The 20118-nt window shown below is 47.8% G+C and overlaps 1 protein-coding gene across 4 annotated transcripts in view; it reads left to right on the top strand.

Moving 5' to 3' along the window:
• Positions 1-20118, top strand: part of ASAP2 (ArfGAP with SH3 domain, ankyrin repeat and PH domain 2) — a 167876-nt gene that overhangs the window by 71169 nt on the left and 76589 nt on the right. For all 4 annotated transcript variants that reach the window (XM_048222891.2, XM_057309395.1, XM_048222890.2 and 1 more), the window contains exon 3: positions 6653-6798. In XM_048222891.2, the coding sequence (XP_048078848.1) occupies positions 6653-6798 (146 nt within the window). The remainder of the gene's footprint in view (positions 1-6652; positions 6799-20118) is intronic.

Here is a 20118-nt window from a genome sequence, read left to right as displayed (position 1 = left end):
CTCCCTAATGTACTTTTGTGAGCAGTGGGAGTTTTATATAGAGGCAGCTGGGGCTATGTGGAGTTCTTCACACAGACTTCCAACTGTCACTTTGTTGTCATTTATCGAGGGCAGGATCAAAGACTGTGATGATCTCAGACAAAAGTGTTCATATTTCGGTAGCCAGCCCACACCTTGACCTTAATTAATAACGTCATTGCTAGCTTCCTGTGCTGGACATAACCAGACTGGATACATCCGTGATCACCTCCATAAGGACTGGTGGTTTTCGTAAGGTTAAAGGGGACACCCCAGGAAAGGGTTAAAGGAAATGAGTTTTGAAAATAGAAAAGAGCACAGTGCGTTGGAGACCTGGCAGGTGATGAAGCTCCGAGAGAGACCATGTTTCTCTTATCTTGCTTGTCTTGAGCACGGGCTCAAGGGTTGTAAGATAGGAAGGGTGTTCTTATCAAACCCTTTTTGGTTTGTAGGTACCTGTGTCTTGTCGGAGATGATTCAGGTCGGTACTCAGGTTCCAAAGTTTGCCTCTATCATGTCAGCTTGTCCGGGAGAGACTGCGGTGGAAAAAGACGGATCATCATATCCTCAGCAGGCACAGAGAGCCAAAATTATCTAGCCATTGTAGCAGACACTTCCATTTATTTTATTTTTTTGATTCTACATGTTGTTTCTAATTATAAAGATGATATGAGCTTAGTTTGGAAGATTCAGAAAAGCGGTAGCACAAAGTCACGGCTGGAGGCCGGTCTCACTCCCCCTGTGACAGGCTGTGGTGCGCTCCTGGCCCGCAGCCCTGTGGGACCGTGGCCGCGGCCCGGCTGGTCGGAGCTGCGGCCTCCGGGCTGGCTGTTTCTGCTCCCGCGGCAGCTCCCCCGTCTGAAGGATACCCATGGGGAGAGGATACAGTGCTGCAGAGACAGCTGGGCTGGTACCTGGCATACACCAGCCACACTGATGGAGTGCCTGCTATTTTTACCATCACTTAGCATTTTGATGGATTTTCCTTTCAGCCTCTTCTCTACATTTTAACTTTTTATAAAGTTGAAGCTAAATATGCAGTTTTATATCCTGCCTTTTTTTCCCTGAAATGTGTCTTCTGTCCTGAGCATATTCCTACTTCATGATTTCAGAAGCCTACAGAATATTCCATTTTGTAGAGATAGTTATTTACCTATTTGCACATTGTTGGCGCCTTTTATACTCTCTGTTTTCATTCTTCACAGATTACTTTGCACACACATCTCTGATCACCTGGATTATTCCCTTAGAATGGACTTCTGGAAGTGGGGTCATTGGATGGCAAAAATGTTTGAGACTTTTGATACAGATTACCAGATGGTGAACTGAAAGGTTTCATCTGGGCTGACTCTGGAAATAAAGCTCTAAAAATGGTGTTCTCCCACAGGATGGAAGATCACAGGGCAGAGATCCTGTCGGAAACAGGATTATCTCTGACTTGAAGCAGTTGTTCCCTCAGGAGCCCGCGCGCTCCGACTCAGATGCAAAACCAGGCGATGTGTGGGGTCGCCAGCGTGAGGGGAAATGGTCTCCTTCGTTTTCACTTGTGCAGATTATCCTGACATTAAAATTGTGGCACACAGTTGAATATTCATCACCATGGCATCTAGGGAGTGTCCTTGTAAAGCTGCCACTGTAGAGAACATACGTCTCTTCTTCAGCCCCGGGCAAAGCTGCCTGCGTGGATGGTTGGTACGTGGGGTGTCAGCAGGAGTTTGCCTCAGCCGGACCCCTGAGGGGCCGATGGTCTGGCCGGGAGCAGGGGCTTGGACTGTGTTATGTCAGGGTGACCTCCCGACCCCCATTTCTCTCTGGTTGGGGCCCTTGGTGTTTGGGTTACCAGGGCGTGTGCTTGGCTGGAGGACTGGAGCACATTTGTGTTAGCTGAGAGCCGAGAGTAGTGTCTGTGTGACGGGTACGTGGGAGAACATGGGAGGATGGGGCGTCAGGGAACCGGAGATCTTGTTACAGCTCTGCTGCAAACCTGCTGTGTGAACTTTGGCAAGTCAGCACCCTCTCTGAGCTTTGGTTTCCTGTCTGTAAAGAGAGGATTCTGGACCAGGTCCCATTTCAACTGAAAAGACCCAGCAGTGGGCGTGCATGGCCCTGAGGAGGATGGCACATGGGACCTATGCTCGCCTGTGATGCTTTGGAGAGCTGAGAGCTGCGGGCAGACCAGGGCCTTGAAACCCAAGAAAGCATTCAAAGCCTCCGAGCACATGGGGCTCCACGCTGCTCCCTGGGGTTGATTACCTTCCTGTTCCTTCTCTGGAAATTACTACCTGACCTTGCAGCCCCAGTTCAGACCTCCCCTTCTTGGTGTCTCTGAATCCTCAGCACCTGGCACATTGCAGACCATCAGTGGTGTGGACTCGTGTGTCTTTTCCCTAGACATCGATGCCAGCTACCATGCTCACTCTTGTCTGTGTCCCGCCCCAGCATATGGTCCTGCCCCTGTTGCAGGGTTGGAGGTGTTGAATGAAATATTGGAGGTGGTCGTAGGGATTGGTTGAAGTTGAATTGGCTGTGGGACCCTGGCTGTCCTTTGGCAGTGCTGGGTCTGTGGCTTGCTTCCTCCCTGTGCTTGGTCCGCTGACTAGGAGTAAAGGGGCTGCCTTTTGTCCCTTTGGATCCAGCTATTTTTGCTTGAAGTATATGCACTGGGCTTTCTCCTTGATATGAGAGTTTTTTTTAAATAACAATTAGGTAAACTAAAAAGCACACAGTAAAACCCAGTGCTTCTAAATTCAGAATGTACGTGTGCTTACTGGCTTCATAAGAGATTTTTCAGTGAGAATCTCTCATTTCATCCCTTTGATTGGATTGGTGGGAAGTGGGACTTTTGGACTGTGAGGTGTGGGAAATGGAAAGGCTGCAGGGTTAGAATTGAGAAGAAACGGTCTTTCTTGTCCTGCCATGGTTTCAGGGACTTGGATTTTCATTTTCCTAAGTCCCTCCCACATGAAAGATGTTTGGATCTGGATCATTAATAAGAACCAGAGTTTAAGATATATTTGAACAACGGCGGAGGCAAGAGAGTGAGCTCTTTTTAGAGAAACGGCTTTCAACAATTTTGTAAATAAAAGCTGATAGACCAGTTTGGGTTCTTTCCAGAAACTTTATTCCCAAGCTATTTATTTCAGGTTCCTATTTTAAGTTTGTTTCTGGCAAAAGAAAAATAAAGGCACTCAATTACTTTCTGTTCTCTAGTAGGAAAATCTCAAACTTCAGGCGATCTGGAGCAGTAGGTCAGTCAATGAATACATATTTATGGAGGGTTTACTGTTCCTACAGTGGGCACCATGCTGGGTGTTTCAGGAAGACACGGAGAGATACGGGGCTGTGGTCTTTATCAAGAAGCTACAAATCTGTTCACAAGAAGAGAAATTTGTGTTAACCCCAGGTAGATCAGCGTGAAGACGTTTCCACTGACCCAAGCTGGGACAGTCTGAGCATCAGAAAATAAAGATTGCAGTGGACCAGAACACGTTAAATATAAATATATGAGATCATGGTGATGATGATGAGCTCAAAACTTCATTGATCATGACTGGGGTGTGGGAATCAACACATTGTTTCAAAGATTTGTAAGGGAAAGAATTTTTAAAAATATAACCTGTACTTGGCAATCAGTTGAGAGGCCCAGAAGGAGGAGTGAAAGGAAGTTCACTTGTACTTCTTGGTGCTGGAATGTGAAGCCTTGCTATTTCTCCTCTGCGTCAGCTTGGCTGACTGCCAGTGAAGAGAAGACAGGTTCCTCTTTCCCACAGGTGACCACGGGCTGGAAGGCAGCCTGCAGAATGAACAGAGGGTGGGTTTGACCTCTGCCCCACCTCTTACCAACCGGGTGATCTCTGGCAAGTCTCTAACCCTGCCGAATTTCACCAAATTTATTCAGAAGATAATAGGGATGATAATATTAAGACCTCATAGTGTTATCAAGTTAAGTTGAACAAAGGCTTAAAGGCCACCTAATAGGTATTAACTGAAAGGAATTCCCTCCCCCTGCCCTTTGGGTGTTCACTTAGAGCTGTAAGGGCACTATTTTGGGGGCACCATGTGACTCCCAAGGCGACTTTGGCCTTTGCATTCCTGTTTCTCTCACTCCGTGGAGTGATCTCAGCCCCAGATGTCTGCTGTGGCTGTCACTCCCTTCCAAAGCCACACTGGAATTGCCCACGTCTTGACCACCAACTTTGAAAGTTATAAAAGAGCATGTGGTTTGAAAGGAACTTTCCTTCGCTGTTAACCACGTGTGCTAAAATTCTAACTGGAGTGATCTAGACTGTATAACTGACCCATCTCTGAAATAGAATTTTAAAAATCTAAAATGTGGGCCCCTGGTTTGGGCTAGGGAAGCTGTTTTTCTTAGTGAAATTAACACCAGTACAGAGCAGAACAGTAGGTTTTGGGGTGAGACACACATGGATTTGAAGCCCGGCTTAGCCACTTGCTGACCCTGTTTCCCAGGACAAATTATTTGATCTCTTTGAGCCCCTACTTATTTTCACCATGATGAGAAAGAATGCATAGGTCTTTTAAAGTGGTTGCGAGGTGTAGAAAAAGCATATGTTGTCTGTGCTCCGTAGAAATGGCATCCGTGCTGCTGTTAACTACCGCGTGTGCTGTTGGGTGTGTGCTGAGTGTGGCTGAACTCGTGTCCCTGCACTATTCTTTGATTCTTACCTTAACCTTGTTTGTATCCTACAGCAGATTTCTAACCTTCACATGGCTGAGACATTTGGCCATTTACTCACCAGAATCACATACTCCCTGAAAGGCATGAAACTGGAACCAGATCTTCTGGGAGTTCTTCCGGCTCTGGCACACGTCAGGACCTGTGTGTGTATTCTTCTGTCTTGTTTGCTGAGTGTGGTCTCAGAAATGCATTTAATTTATCCAGAACTCTCAGGTCCTTTTCTGAAATGTCAAAGAAAAAAACAAGGAAAAGGGCTTGAACAGTGAGATTAATTTTCTCTTATGTTTGTGAGACCCACGTGGGAATCCCCAAAGGCCAGCACTGGATGTCTAGGGCGTAGCACCACCCTGGTATGATGGGCGGGCATGCCATTCATGGATCATAGGAATCCGGCTCAGGGTCAAGGGCCGCCCATCACAAACGAACGTTCCCCTCCTTTGCCCCGGTTATCAGGCCTGGGGACTGGCATTGGCTGACAGTGGTTTTATTTACCCGAGGAAGCATTCACATTTAAGTTTATGCTGCATGTCTGTCTGCCCTGTTGTGCCTACAAGTAGTTGTGTTACATTTCTTGTTGAGATCAGGAAAACATAGAAATCAGGTGCCTGGGATGCCTGGGTGGCTCAGTCGGTTAAGCGTCTGCCTTCCACTCAGGTCATGATCCCAGGGGTCATGGGATCGAGTCCCACATTGGGCTCCTTACTCAGTGGCCTGCTTCTTCTTCTGCCTGCTGCTTCCCTTGCTTGTGCTCTCTCTCTCTCTCTGACAAATAAATAAATAAATAAATAAATAAATAAATAAATAAAATCGTTTTTAAAAAATCAGGTGCCTAATGCAAATAGAAGTTGCTTTATCTTTTGGCTGGATTCACTTAAAAATTCACTATCTGGCTGGATTCACTTAAAAATGTCTGACCTAGAAGTAAGGGGATTATAGTCAACCACATTAACTTACTAGAATTACCTGGGTTTCCTCCTCCCCTGCCCCCCACCCCCCATTTCTGAATCGGAGATCTGAGGCAGGATGGTGGCTTCTACAGTCTGATAAGATCCATGTATGATTTTGATGTCCAACAGGGATTGGGAACCACTGAGCTGGAGACCCAGAATCTGGGTTTCCAAGCATTAAAGGTGCTGTTTTATGGCCTAATGGTAGTACAATGCCATCAGATAGATGACGAGGGTTTGCTTTTTTTGTTGTTATTCAGCAACATGTGTGTTGTCTTGTATTTCAGGCACAAAGATAAGTAAAACTTAGTCCCTGTCCCTAACACTTCTAACATTGAGAAATACATTACCAGACAATTTCAGGGTCCGTGCTGAGCGCAAAGACAGGGAAGCGCCAAAGCCAGATACCAGGGGCACAGGGCAGAATCACGGAAGGCTTCCTGGAGGATGTACAGGAGTCGGGGAAGGCAGGGCGCCTGAGGGGAGGATGTGTCTGAGCACAGCACAGAGGCACTCAGTTGACCTTTGTGGCCCCAGCCTGCGCTCCGAGGTCCACCACCCTTGCTGTGTGGAAGGAGAGCTGTGGCACGTGGCTCCTGGTTAGGACTGTGAGCCTCACACGGGAGAGGAGCAGGCATCTCTCGCTGAGTTTCTAGGAGAGGGCTCAGTCCGTAGGAGAGGAGTCCTAGGAGATGTGGAAGGCATCGGGGTACCCTTGGAGCCTCATCCGATGTGCTGGAGACCGCGGGGCTTGTGCGAGGAGGCTCTTTTCCGTCCTGGCCATTGTGTTCCTTCCTTGGGATCCGTTGCCAACGCAACGGGCGTTGTCAGGACAGCAAAGTGATTTCTGTTCCTGGTGCAACTTGACTTTTTTCAGATTTGTATCCTGTGAATGTGTTCAGTTTTGTTCACAACTTAGGAAGAAGCTGTTAAGGATGGGGACGGAGAGGTTGCCGTATTAACGGTGCATCTCCCACTGCTGTCGTAGCTCACGTGGAGAACGAGGAGCAGTACACCCAGGCTCTGGAGAAGTTCGGTGGCAACTGCGTGTGCAGAGACGACCCGGATTTAGGAAGTGCGTTCCTGAAGTTCTCAGTGTTTACAAAGGAGTTGACAGCTCTTTTCAAAAACCTGGTAAGTGTCATCACACACGTGCGGCTGTTGGGCCGCGTGTGAAGTGCCTGCATTCCTTTAGTTGGAAAGGTAGCTCTGTGGAGGATAGCCAAGGTGTGTCTGATAAACTGGTAATAAATTTCAACACTCATGCGGGCCTAAAGGAGTTATATTTTCTATACCTATTAGGTCACTTTGGAATAAATTTTAGAATTCTAGTTTTTACGGTAACATGGCTTTTTAAATTCAAGTCAGCATTTTAAATATGCACAGCTGTGGAACAGAATGAATAAATGCATTCATCTTCTTAAGGGCCTCTGACTTTAATTTTTAAGTTTTTGAACTATATAGAATCATCTGTTTCTGGTAATTATGGCGGGCATTTAAAACTTACAATATTTAATAAATATGTTCCAGGCCTGTCTCACACAGCAAGGTAACCTATAATCAAAGCACAGAAATTGCCATGAATATTTAAAGGCCTTTTATGCTCCCAAATGCAGAGCCTAAAAAAAGTCACTTTTTAAGCACGTGGGAACATGGAGTCGGGACTTCTTGCCTGCGGTAGGTGCTGGGTAACGTGGGTGAATGGGGTTCTTTCTTGTGCTTGGCAGCTCTGTGCCTTCCTCATTGTGGGAACAGAATTCTGAACAAGTGGGCAGCCTGAGAGGGTGTTTGTGACCCTGCTGCCTGGCTTCTTCCACAAGGGGAATACACACTGGGATGGCCCCTGCCTCTCTTTCCTGTTTTTCTCCCCCAGCTTCAAAAGGTCATGGGTGACCAGAGCAGGTCAAGGTCGCAAACAGCAGTGCCATTCTCATTTCTCCTGTCAGCAAGCAAATAACAAGTGAAAAAGTAGCTCATCGTTCTTGAAATGGTGATGATGGTGGGTTTGTACATCTGGCCTTGGCAGGGCAGAAAGAAGGGAACATTGTGTATGAGTTAATAACGGGGAAGGGGAAGAACCAGATCCTTAAGGCTCTGGGTCTCTCTCCCTGTCTTCACTTGTAAAAGGTTTCAGTTGGAAATGGTAAAATTAAAAAGCCGTTGCTGTGCTTAGGTTTTTTTACTCGGTCTCATTTGCAATCTCTTGGGGTCTTTTCTCGAATTTGTAGCTCATTTCTTCTGCTCCAAACAAGCTGGCAGCAAGCACCTTGACCGGGGAGCCCTCGCCCCTGCCGTCAGCCCCACTCCCTGAACCCTGGCAGACATGCTTATTAGGTTCTCACCACTGAGTCGGGTTGGAGCCTTTTTTTTTTAACTGGAGAAACTGAATGGCCCCAGGGAAGACCTGTGGGGGTCTTCTTGGGACACAGCCTGCAGCCCACTCTCCCAGCCCCTCAGTGGGTTGGCCCCATCCCGGCTCTGGGCACCTCACTCCTAAGTAGGAGTGAACAGCCTCCAGAGTGAAAGAGACCAAAATAAGCAGAGAAAAGGACTTAGAGGAAACAGGGGTAATGGAAATAGCAAAAGAAAGCTTTGAAGAAACTACGTGTAATTCTTCTGAGAGATCGGAGTAGATGTGGTATCAGAGGGAAGGAGTAGGGGTGCAGCTATGGTTAAAGAAAGGGGACAATTAATGTAAGAAAATATTAAAGCAAAAATCCAGTGACATGATTGGAATAGAAGTCTGTCAGAAAATAGGTCAAAAAACGAAGCAAAACCAAAAAAGTGGAAAACGGATAAAAGAGATGAGGATTAATCCTTAAGGCCCATCATTCAGTGGACAGGTGCCTTAGAGAGAATGGAAGACAGGAGGGCGTCATGAGGATAAGATGGTCCCTGAAACCCAACCACTTGCGTCTTCAGATTGAAGGCTGGTCAGAGCCCAGAACAGGGAGGGAGGAGGCCCCCAGGCATCTCCGTGTGAAATTGCGAACAATCTTCACATTTCCAGAAGGCACATGGTAGATTAGGAATCAGTGGTATTGGACGTCTCAGCAGTAACACTGGAAACTGTAAGGTATGGAGCAAGGCCACTAACATCCTAAGGAATATAATTCCAACCTGGAATTAGAGCCAGCCAAGCATGAGAATAGAACTAGAGATTATTTTCAGACATGCAAGGCTCAAAAAGTTTAGCTCCTGTGCATTTCTCTGAAACTCCTAAAGGATGTGCTTTAGCAAAATGAAGAGGGAAGCCAAGAAAGAGGAAGATGTGTGATCAGGAAACAGGATTGGGCCAGAAGGGAAGCGGTGGGAGGGATCCCCGGAGGATGGTAAAGGGAAGCAGCAGCAGGGAGGACCTCAGTCAATCGTCCCTCCACCCCCCCACCCCCGCCCCCAGCCAGCTACTCTTTCTTCAGCTCCTCTCCAGAGCTGGCTTTTCTCAGCTGTAGAATGGAGGTAATAGGGCCACACCTGGTTTTGTGTGTAGACTCGAGCCGATTGCTTTACATGCTTAATTTCCTTAATCTTAACAAGTCCCTGGAGGTAGTCCGTGTTCTCGCTGCTCTGTAGATTATGTAACTGAGGAGGCTCTGGGGTCTTTAAAGAGCTTGGGACGGCCCCTGCTTGTGTGCCTGCAGGTAGAGGAGGCCCACCTTAGTACTCCACACGGTGGAATCCCCAGGAAGCGAGCTTGCACTTCCTTGTCAACCCGAGCAGCTGCACGTTAAATGAAACTGCCCCTTCTTTTCTTGATTTTCTGCAAAACTGAAGGCCGGGCAGGCCTGGACCTTGCACCGGCTGCTTTGTCCCTCACCCCACGGCTTTGCCACTTTGAGCACTGCAGGAATTGCAGCAAGGCGCAGGGGCTACCCACCTTTCCGCGGTGAGTAAGCCGCCAGTGGCCATTGTTACCGAGCACCCATGGTACGGTAGGCCCTGGGCTAGGCATGAAGGGGACACTCGCTCAGTCCTCCTGACCACTATGCAGGACAGCTCCTGCTGCCTTCATCTGACAGGGGCACAGACTGGATAAGTGACTTCCCGGGTCCACAGTGAGCGAGTGACAGAGTTGCAATTCAAATCGGGCTCTTAAAACTCCAAATCCATACTGTGTCCATTGTGACATTTGAAGAAATTAAGGTTTCTTGCCAACTCTTCTGGAGGGAAAAAGAACAGGAGGGATGGCAGTGTGGGGAAAACGTCAAGGGAAACACAGGCCAGGCAGAGCTTCAGTGGCCACGAGGCAGCCACGGGCCTCAGTTTCCCTCATGGTGGGAAAACCAGGCCCACTCAGGGCCAGCTCAAGAGGAAAGCAGTGAGTGGGGAGTGTTCCTTGTCAGCTACAACCCAGCACGCGGGTGACACCCTACTGTCGTTAGGAGACTTGAACTGAAGTCCTGTCAGTAGTGAGTCTGGGTGCCTTTCTTTGCTCTCAGCTTTCTTTTATGGAGTTAAGGGTTGTTGATCCTGCCTCTGGCAAAGATCAGAGGGAGGGAGAAAATCTCTTTTTGTGCCAAAATTAGATCCACCAGGCCTGATTTTCTGGGCCGGGCCGGTGGTGAAGCTGCCCAGCCACCGGAGCACCGAGCGGCCGCTTCTAAGCAGCTGGTGCCGAGAGTGAGCCGATTACAGGAGAATTCTCCTTTTTTGGTATTTTGTGTACCATTCTTATTCCTATTTTTGGGCACATCTGTCCTATCTCTTATTTTTAAAGCCTTGCTTTTACTTTCTCTCAGGCATTTAAAAACTTTTACGTTTTGGGGGCGGCTAAGAGGGTCAATTCTCCCCTTGTCCGGAAAGAAGAATGGCCACCTGCCTGCTTTGTGGCCTGAGGGGATGTTTATAAAGCAGTTGGAACATCTCCAGAGAAAGGCCAACTTAACATAAAGTGAGATTTTGTTACTAATGGGTGAGATTCTCACCTTCAGAGAGCCTCTGAATTTTCTCTGCAGTTATGCAGGAAAAGGGGAAAAGCAAGGCGGCTCCAGAAATGAAACATGTGTGAAATTAAACTGGTTAGAAAGTCAGCCCAATTTCTCAGGTTCTTTTCCTCTTACCAGATGGATGTGAGAATCCTGGAAAGATTTTCCAGGGACCACTTCTGTGCTGAGAGGTAGTTTTTTAACAAACGGCTGCATTAGAGGACAGATTGCTGAAAGGTCATCCCCAGATTCGCAGTCCCTGTCTTGGTTCAGAGAATTGGGGGTGATGGGTATGTACTTCCCATCTGCAGAGCTGCCCCAGGTGGCAGCAGGATCCGCGGATGCCCAGGGAAGGATGGAGTTCCGGTGTGAGATCTGGGGGCGGGCGACCCCGGAGCTGAGGAAATCACACTTCGCTCGCATCGAAAGTGGAATTTGAAAATTCCAAATTCCACTGACCAAAATGCACCTAAGTCATGAATTTATTTTACGCAAATAATTGGCGTTACAAGATACTCTCGCAGCAGAATAAAGCATTAGGGAGGCTCTGTTGGGGTGTGTGCAGCCTGTGGCCTTGTCCGTGTGAGGTGGGCAGAGCCTGGCAGAGAGGTGTGCCACCCTGCTGCGTGGGTAATGGCCCGGCCATGTCCTCCCCCCACAGCCTCCCTATCCGGGTAAGTGTGAGCTCAGTCTCCAGACTAACAGAGCGTATCTCATTGCTTAACGTATGGAGGTTCCTGCCAGGGGTCTTCACCCTCAGTACTTAAACATACTTCTTCTCTCTCTCTCTCTTTTTTAAATTTATTTATTTATTCATTTGAGAGAGAGAATGCACGTGTGTGCACACACACAAGAGCACGAGAAGGGGGAGAGGCAGAGGGAGAAGCAGACTCCCCGCTGAACGGGGAGCCTGACGCAGGGCTCAATTCCAGGACCCCGGGATCATGACCTGAACCAAAGGCAGGTGCTTAACCGACTGAGCCACCCAGGCGCCCCACATACTTCTTCTCTTTCAGCTTCATTTATTGAAAATGTCATATGTTAAAATGTCTTACATTCTTTCTTATTAATAACAGGGGCACCGATCATAATTTCCTCTTTTTGGGAGGAAGACTTACCATTGTTTTCGGCGTATATTAATGAAATACGCTGAAATTTAAAGAACCCCTAGTATGTCGTACTTGGTATGTGGGGATATCTGGCCCTAGATTGGGCCAGACTACCCACTTTCTGTTTCGGACATTTTAGTATCCTGGCACTCTTGTCCCCACTAATTGCTGGTTTTTTACTGCTGCCAGTGTCTGCCTCCACTGTTTCTTGTTCCACAGCGCTGGGAGCTGGAGCACAGGATGACTTGGCTCGTAGGCTTGTATGCAAAATAAAAATCTCTAAGCTTTGAATGCAGAGGACTGGAGAGCTAGGGGGTTGGAGTCTGTGGACAGGCCTACTGTTGGTTACTTTGGAGGCCTAGAAACCTTTGCACTGACTTCTTAACTGGCCTAATATACAGTTGGAAATTCTTTGTCTTAGACTTGCAAGACTTTAGCACTGTAGGCTGCTTCGTACGCTCCCAAATCCCTGACCAAAAATGAAAGCACACCCTTAGTTTGACCAGAACAACAAAAGCAGTAAAGCTAATGTCAGAGCCTCTATGTCTTGGTTGTAGCACGGACACCTAATATGTGTAAATGTACTTTGATACTGTTTCTTTTCTTTCTCTCTCTCTCTCTCTCTCTCTTTTTGTTTCTTTTGGAATGAAAGTGCTACCTCATTGTAATTCCCTGGTACATGAACCTGTAGAAGTGAAAGAATGTGGGAAAAGCTGGGGGTAGGAACAAGGCCTGCAGAGGGAGGAGAGCTTAACTGAGGGGGGTGACCGATCGCCTGCTGGGTATTGGGCCCGCTGTGGTGCTGTCCAGGCAATGAGCACTGCCATCTGGCCAGGGACACACACACCCTTTTATTAGAAGCAGAGTGTGTGCCGATGGCCACGGTGCAAATGCCACAGAGCCCTGAGGGTGCGGACCCCATCTTGGGTCCTTGGGTCCCTGGGGTGGAGGTGGGGCCAGGGAGTCCTGTGGGACATCACAAGGTGTCCTCAGGTCCATCTGCACGTGGGCATGGTGGTAAGGTTTATGAACACATGCCTTGCGCATATCTCTAAGGACTTGCCAGCTGCATGGAGGACACATTGTTAGGGACTAATCATTTGAAGCATTAATGAGCTCAAAACAGGGTTTGTCTTTGTTTTCTCTTACCATCCTGTGTTTTCACAGTTGTTGGCTACTAAAGGGATAACCGCCATGATATAGGGGATCTCAAACTTTAAAAAAAGCTTTTGTGAAATCTAAGAGAGAATGTGTGGACAGATGGGAGTAGGGGACGTGGATGAAGGTGGAGAGTCCGTTGTCCTGGCAGCCACAGAGCAGGAGGAGGAGGCCTGATGAGCAGCCTCAGTGATCGGGAGGCCACAGGGAGCTTTCTCCTGACTGGGTGAAAGCAGAGGACAAGTTGCAGTACCACGAGGAACAGCCGTAGGAGGAGGAGACAGCAGGTGCTCCCTGTTCCAGGGGAGGTTGATAAGGGAAGGAGAAAGGGACAAAGGGCCAGAGCTGGTGGCTGGGGAGGTGATGGTACAGAGGGCGGTCTGCGAGCTGTCAGAGCTCTGCTTCCCGTGTCTCCTCCTGTTGGGGAGGTGCCCAGCCAGGAGTCCAGGCTTTGCCCCTCTGTGGGGAGTTGTCAGCAAATTTGTGTAGATAAATTCGAGGTCCTAGCTTTTCCGTGTACATTCCCCTTTCTTTGGGAATTTTCAGCTATTAGTCATTCCGTAAAGTTGAAAACTTGGCAAACCATATCATGCTTGCATATCCCAGATCCCAGTTTACAAAGCATTTAGACATTGTGTCATCCACGCCCCAGAAAGCCCTAGCCTTGACTCAAGGTGAATCACCTGGGGCTTCTTAGAGATGCAGACTCCCAGGCCCTTCTCCCCGAGGCCTGCTGCACCAGAGTCTTCATTTCATAAGGTCCCCAGGCGATGAGTAGGCACATACAGTTTGAGAAGCGTTGATCTAGAGCCGAGGTTCTCAAAGTGCAGTCCCTGGACCAGCAGCACTGGCATGACCTGGAACTTGTTAGAATACTTGGCCGCACGCTGCACCTGCTGCATAGCGGTTCTCACACTGGTGCGGCGGCAGCACCTGGAGGGTTGTTAGAACACTTCGTTGGGCCCGTTCCCAGAGTTCCTAAGCATGTGCATCTCTACTAAGTTTCCCCGTGACTCTGACCTCACTGGTCGGGAGCCAGCTACCGTAGAGGACAGCCGGGTGAGGTGCCTCCAAGGCTTACCCCAGGGAGATGGAGACAGTGATGCTCGGGCCTCACTGAGGCCAGCAAGTATCTCCCAGCCTTGGATTCTGGGAGGTAAGAAATTTGAAAAGGTGCTTTCATTTTTGGTCGATGGCTTAATTTTCATGTCGCGTGGGCTTCAGGAGATGTTGTGGAATCCTGGGTGGTTCTGGTGCTGCCCCGGGGCCTTGGAGTCGGCTGCCTGCGGGTTTCCAGCATGGTTGCAGGTAGGCCAAAGTGTGCAGTTTCAACACCTAGGCTCTAATGGAAAAGAGAGGCAAAGGGTCACTATTTTCTCTTCACTTAGAACGTGAAAGATCAAAGCAGTGTGACTGGCAGAGACGCAGTGTGTAAGGCAGAAACCAGCAGCTATAGCCCGTTGTGTTTCTGGTGTGAAAGTCACCAGTGTGTGTTTTTGGCAGCTGGCTGGTTTTGATCTTTCAGTTTGTGTTAAACTTAACTCAAGATCAGCGTGGGCTCCCTCCCCCCTCCTTTTTAATTAAACAAACCAGCAGAGTGGTTCTGCTGCCAAAGAAGGCGGCCTGGGAGCATGTGTTTGCTGGCGCTGTGTGTGGGGGTGGGTGTGGGACGGTGCGTGCGGTAGACCCCAGACAGCACTGTTGCCGGCCAGGGAAGTCGTCTTCACTGACCCCTGAAGCAAAAATGACCTGAATGGTTCTCCTGGTGAACCGCTTGTGTAACAAGGAACTACAAGGGAACTCAGATGTAAGCGACCTCTCAGAGGGAAGCCTGTATTCAGCCTCCCAGCTCCTCCCGCTCTGGTCTTGGGGCATGTGTGAGAGTCCGTCTCTGGCAGCGAAATGCTAGGACAAGCTCTGGCTTCAGCCTCTCTGCTCAACGCTGCTTCTTCTTAGTGGGGCTTGGGGGCCAAGTGGGTAATGTAGCCCTCTCTTAACTTTGCATATCTGTAAAATGGGGATAACCACACCTGCTGCTCAGAATAGTTGTAAGGGTTAAATGAGATCAAACAGCCCAGTGCCATTTAGGGATTTAGACCATTCTACCTAATACCTTCTGCTTCTCCAAAAAACTTTTTGCCTGGGTGCTCATTCTTTCAGATGAGCAGTCTTTGGAAAGCACACAGAAGACTTCTTTGACTCCACCAGGCACACTGCTGCCTCAGCGCCTTCATGGTAGGACTTCCCTCTGCCGGGAGTGCTCTTCTACTGAGTTCTCCCCAGCTCTGTGGTTCCCTTCCTCCGCTGCTCACATGTCACCTTCTCAAAACGCCTTCCGACCATGATGTCAGAGTCTCATCCCTTGAATCATCACAGCACCTTTATTTGTAAGGTTTACAGTAGCCCCCAGACTGGAGCTAACTCCAGAGTCTGTGAGCAGGTGTCAGGATAAGCCGACTGCACTGTAACCAGACCATGGAGCAGTGCTCAGCAAGGAACAGGAGCGGCTCTTAATGCCCCAGCATGGGTGGCTCTCCGAGTAGGAATGCTCCCTCTCAAAGCGGGGACGAAGGGAGCCACAGGAAGAAGTGCATGCCACATGATTCCAGATACGTACAGGTCCGGGAAATGCAACCTATTCTCTGATGACAGAAGTAGAGCAGTGGCTGCCCAGGGACTGAGGAGCTGGGCGATGGAGATTGCAGAAGGGACACAGAGAAACTTTTAGGGGGATGGATATGTTCACTCTCTGGGTTTTGGCAATGGTTTGATGGGTGTGTGTATATATGTCATAAGTTACCAAATTGTACACTTTAAAATGTGTGTACCTTATTATATGTTGATTATACCTTAATGAAGCTGCTTAAAATTTGTTTAAGCTATTGGTTTAAGGCATTGCCTTTCAATAGAACTTTTGCATGGATGGAAATGGTTGATATCTGCTCCAATTTAATAAGCCACTAGCCACGTCTAGCTCTTGAGCACTTGAAATATGGCTAGTGCAACTAACGAACCTCGGTCTTTAACTTGATTTAATTTTAATCCATTTAAATATGAGTGGGGATGTGTAGCGCCTAGCATGTTGGACAGCACAGGTGTATAGCCTTACCTGCTACCATAACACACCTAGCAGCACCACCCACACGCCCTCCTGGGTCTTAGGCTCTGGCTTCTGGAAAGAACTTGAAGTTTCCAGCAGGTGAGGACTGTTTCATACATACTTATGCTTAATAATACTGAAACCTCTGCGAAGAATTATGCCCTTATTTGAATCGATAAGGTGTGAGGTCTTTTTGCAACCCTTCACCATGACAAGGAGGTGCTGGCCTCCTTGTGGTTTGCCTTTCTTTGAAGCCTTGCTTTTACTTATTTAACTCTGTGATTGAGCAGTGTTTGCTCATGTTAAAAAGAAAAGAAAAACTCCACAGATCTCGAAATGTCGTCTGCCTCAGGTTTCTCATGAATGAGGCAGATTAAAATAAACTTACATGACACAGATAAGTCCCAGTGAGATTCTTTGGCCATGTTTTATATAACGATACATTGGCCTTTTAAGGACAAGCTGATTATCCCCAAAGAGAGTTGGACTCTATTAAGGATTTTGGAGAGGAGCCCTGGAAAGACCTGTTCTTTTCTAGATTCACAGGCCCGGAGGTAGGAAGTCTGCCCAGTGACTTTCTCTGTTGTGATTCTCTCTTCTCGTGCTGCTTCTCAAAAATAGCTATGATAGGAGAATCCTGTCGAGGTTCAGGCTTCTAAATGATCCCCTTGGGCAAGATCATTTGGCAGAGCCATCTTGCTCATTGCCTGAGTCAAGGAGGAGGCAGCACTGAGTCTTCCAGGCGGGTTGTACAGTGGGACCAAGATGGAGCCTTGGCTGTGTCAGCAGGAGGTGGTCACCAGTGACCAGAGCTAAAGGAGCTGGCGAGACGGTGCCCCTGTGAGCTGAGGAAACATAGGAGGGAAAGTGAAAAGATTTTACAGAGTATGGAAGTGACAAAGCTAGGGACAAGGAATTTTAAGACCCCCCCCCCAATAGGAAGAACAGCATGGGAAAGTGGCTGTTGGCTGGCTCTGTCCTCCCCCAACCCCCACTCATCTCCTTGTCCGTGTTCGTTCACCAGTCAGGTGGCAGTCGCGTCCTGAGGTTGTTCTTGACCTCCGCTAGCCCTGTCTGTCTGCCCCACCAACTGAATCATTTCACTTCTCTTTGTGAGATTACAAACCTTTGACTACTTACTGACTCATCTTGTCAGACTTCCAAGTGAACCCAGGAAAAGTGAAGACAGGAAGAGAGAGAAGGGAGGATTGTTACTTTCAAGATTGCGTTTTTGCAGGGTGCCTAGACGGCTCAGTCAGAAGAGCATGCTATTTTGATCCCAGATTCATGAGTTCGAGCCCCAAGTTGGGTGTAGAGATTATTTAAATAAAAACTTTAATAATAATAATAATAGTAAAAAGATTGCCTATTTGCTATTGGTATTAGATCCATAGTCAACAGCAGCGATTGAGCTTAATAATTCGTAATCGGATCATGCTTGGTGTTTCAAAAAGCTATTTTATACATGTGTTAAAAGTCCGAGCGTAAGAGAAAGCCCAGGGCTTGCTTGGCACTAAGGAAGTATTCTGGTTGGATTACCCAGGAATAATTTAATTCTTCCCATAGGTCATAAAAATTTCATTACTCATGAATTGAGGCCAGGGCTGCCGAGCCCAAGGATGTGTACTAGTTTTGGCTGTGGTTTTCACCCCTGTTGGCCAGAACAGAAGATAGTTCGTTCAGCTGTGGCCCTGAGGCTGCGGGGCTGCCCCAACACACAGAGTCAGAGAAAGATTCAGAGCCCAGCCTTCGTGCCGCAGGGCAGTCTAGCCAAGACAGAGCATCCGGGCTCCGGTGCGCGTGTTCTCCAGCCCAGGCAGAGACGAGAGCAGTCATTTCCTGGGACGCTCACCCTGAGTCAGAATGCTTCTGTGCTGTGCATACTTCTGTGCAGTTTGCATACACCGAGCCTGTAAATGCAGAGGCTCACGTCCAGGAGTATGAAGCTTGAAGCCCGATTAATGAATCCATTGATGGGGATTCTGTTTATATTTGTAATCGTATATTTCTTTAAAAAACAGTTTATTGAAGTATATTTTACATATCGTAAATCTCATCTATTTCAAGTATACAAGTCAGTGATTTCTAGTAATTTTAGCAAGTGGCATAGCCGTGACCATACATCAGCCTGGAGACAGTTTCTGTCCCCAGTAAGGTCCCTCACGTCCTCTCACAGTTAGCCCCCAACCCCAGGCAACCACTGATCTACTTTCTCTCTCTTTTGTAATAATTAAGCTAATTATTTTCTGACTAGAGAAGTAATAGTTTCTTATTTTAGATCATTTGAATAACTCTAGAAAGAAAAATCCACTGAAACGAAGACCAGAACCCCCTTGGTCCATCTGGCATCTAGACTTCCCTTCTCAGCATTGTCTCCCCTTCCCCTCTGCTCACGTGGGTGCCGTGGGCCTTTGCCCACTTCTCCACCCTGCTCCTTTTGCCTGGGATAGCTTCACCCCATCTTGTAAGACAAAATTCTCCTTCTTTTAAAGGTCTATCTCACATAACTCCCAATCAGCAAAGATTTCCCTGGTGTCCAGACTAAAAGTAATATTCTTTTCTTAGAAATTCCATGGTGCTTTATTTATGGCTCTTTGGAGTTTTCACAGAGCCGTTTGCTTACTTAGTTACGGGCTTTATCTTTCCTATTAGACGGTGAGTTCCTGGGGACTGAGGTTCTGTCTGATTCCTCTTTGCTAACCCTCTGTGTCTTCATCTCCTGTCACTCGCTGAGGACCCTGTGCATCTCCTGGCTATGTCAGGTCCTGGTCACTGTAGGCTGTGGGCCCCATCCATGGCATCGAGAATGAAAGCAAAGCCAGCCAGTTGATTAGCCATAGGTTTCCACTCCTCAGCTTTACTGTTTGACTCTAGATACCAGAGCTTAGTTTACCTCTCCTGGACCTGACACCTGTCAGTACCTACACTCTCATTTGAATGAAATAACAAATAGTCTTAAAATAGATTTATAAACCAAGTTGTCTGTTCTTTCCCCCTGCTGTAGTGAATCTTGTTTTCCTCATTCATCTATGCATACACTCATACTTACACATGCCTCTTGTAACAAACCCATTAGACTTCTTTCTAGTAATAAGATTTTTAATCTGCAAGCACCTTGTTCTTTTTTTCCCCTGGACCCACTGTATAATTGAGTTGTGCTGGTGCCTTTGGTGCAGCCTGCCACCCTGGGCAGCTCTGATGCTCCCATTCCGGCTGTGTTTGCTGCCCCTTTCTTGCACTTGCCAGTCCAAGATGGCGCTGTGTTGGCTCCTCCCTAGGCAGTGTTCAGGACCAAATAGATCTGTGCCTCTGACTCTTAGCCATGGCTCCTTGTGATTGTGTGTGTGAATGAGCAGTGTCATGAGGCTCAGTAACTGGGACAGGCCCTTCCTTCCCAAGCCCAGGTTAGCCCACCTGCCTGCTTAGAGCCCAAGTCATTGTCTCGCTCCACAAGGAGCCATTGGTGTCAGTACAGAGAAATACTCTGTATGTGCTGCGTCTTAGACTTTCTTTCTTTAATTCTTGGTGTGTATATATTTATTCTCTGAGATGGCAAGCATTGTGTTTTTATCTTTGTAGCCAGCTAGTTGCTGTCTATAAAATACATGCTCAATAAATACATGATGAACAGATTAACGAATTCACGTATGCATTTGCTCTATGATGTTTGTTTTAAAGGTATTAATGTATCTCTAGAGTCTGTCTCTCTCTTACGTATTGGAGGCTCGAACAATACTTCAGTATACTGATTTACTCAGTGTTTGTCAAGCACCTGCTCTGGGCCAAGCCCTGTGCTAGGTTCCGTGGAGAGTATAAAATGAAGTACGCGTAAAGCTGTCCTTTAGGGTGTACGATGTGAGACTGATGAGACGAAGCAGGGTAGGACCTGTCAAGTGCCTGAAGAAATTTTTAGAAAAGAAAATATTGGAGGATTTGGGAGGGAGGGATCACTTCCTGCTGGCAGCTGGGGGGTGTTAATGGAGAAGTTAGCATCTGGGGAAAGCCTGATGGACAGGAAGGCTTTGGACAGGGGGTGTGGGAGGACACTCAGCAGGGTGGAACAGATTGAGCCCCAGCAGAGAACAGCAGGGACTTCCACGTGGCTGGATACGAAGATGAAAAGTGGCAAAGGAGGTTGGACCGTGGAGGGGCCCAGGGGCAG

The sequence above is a fragment of the Ursus arctos genome, unplaced genomic scaffold, assembly GCF_023065955.2.
Source record: "Ursus arctos isolate Adak ecotype North America unplaced genomic scaffold, UrsArc2.0 scaffold_8, whole genome shotgun sequence".
Classification (NCBI taxonomy): domain Eukaryota; kingdom Metazoa; phylum Chordata; class Mammalia; order Carnivora; family Ursidae; genus Ursus; species Ursus arctos.
This window is presented reverse-complemented; position numbering and strand designations above follow the sequence as displayed.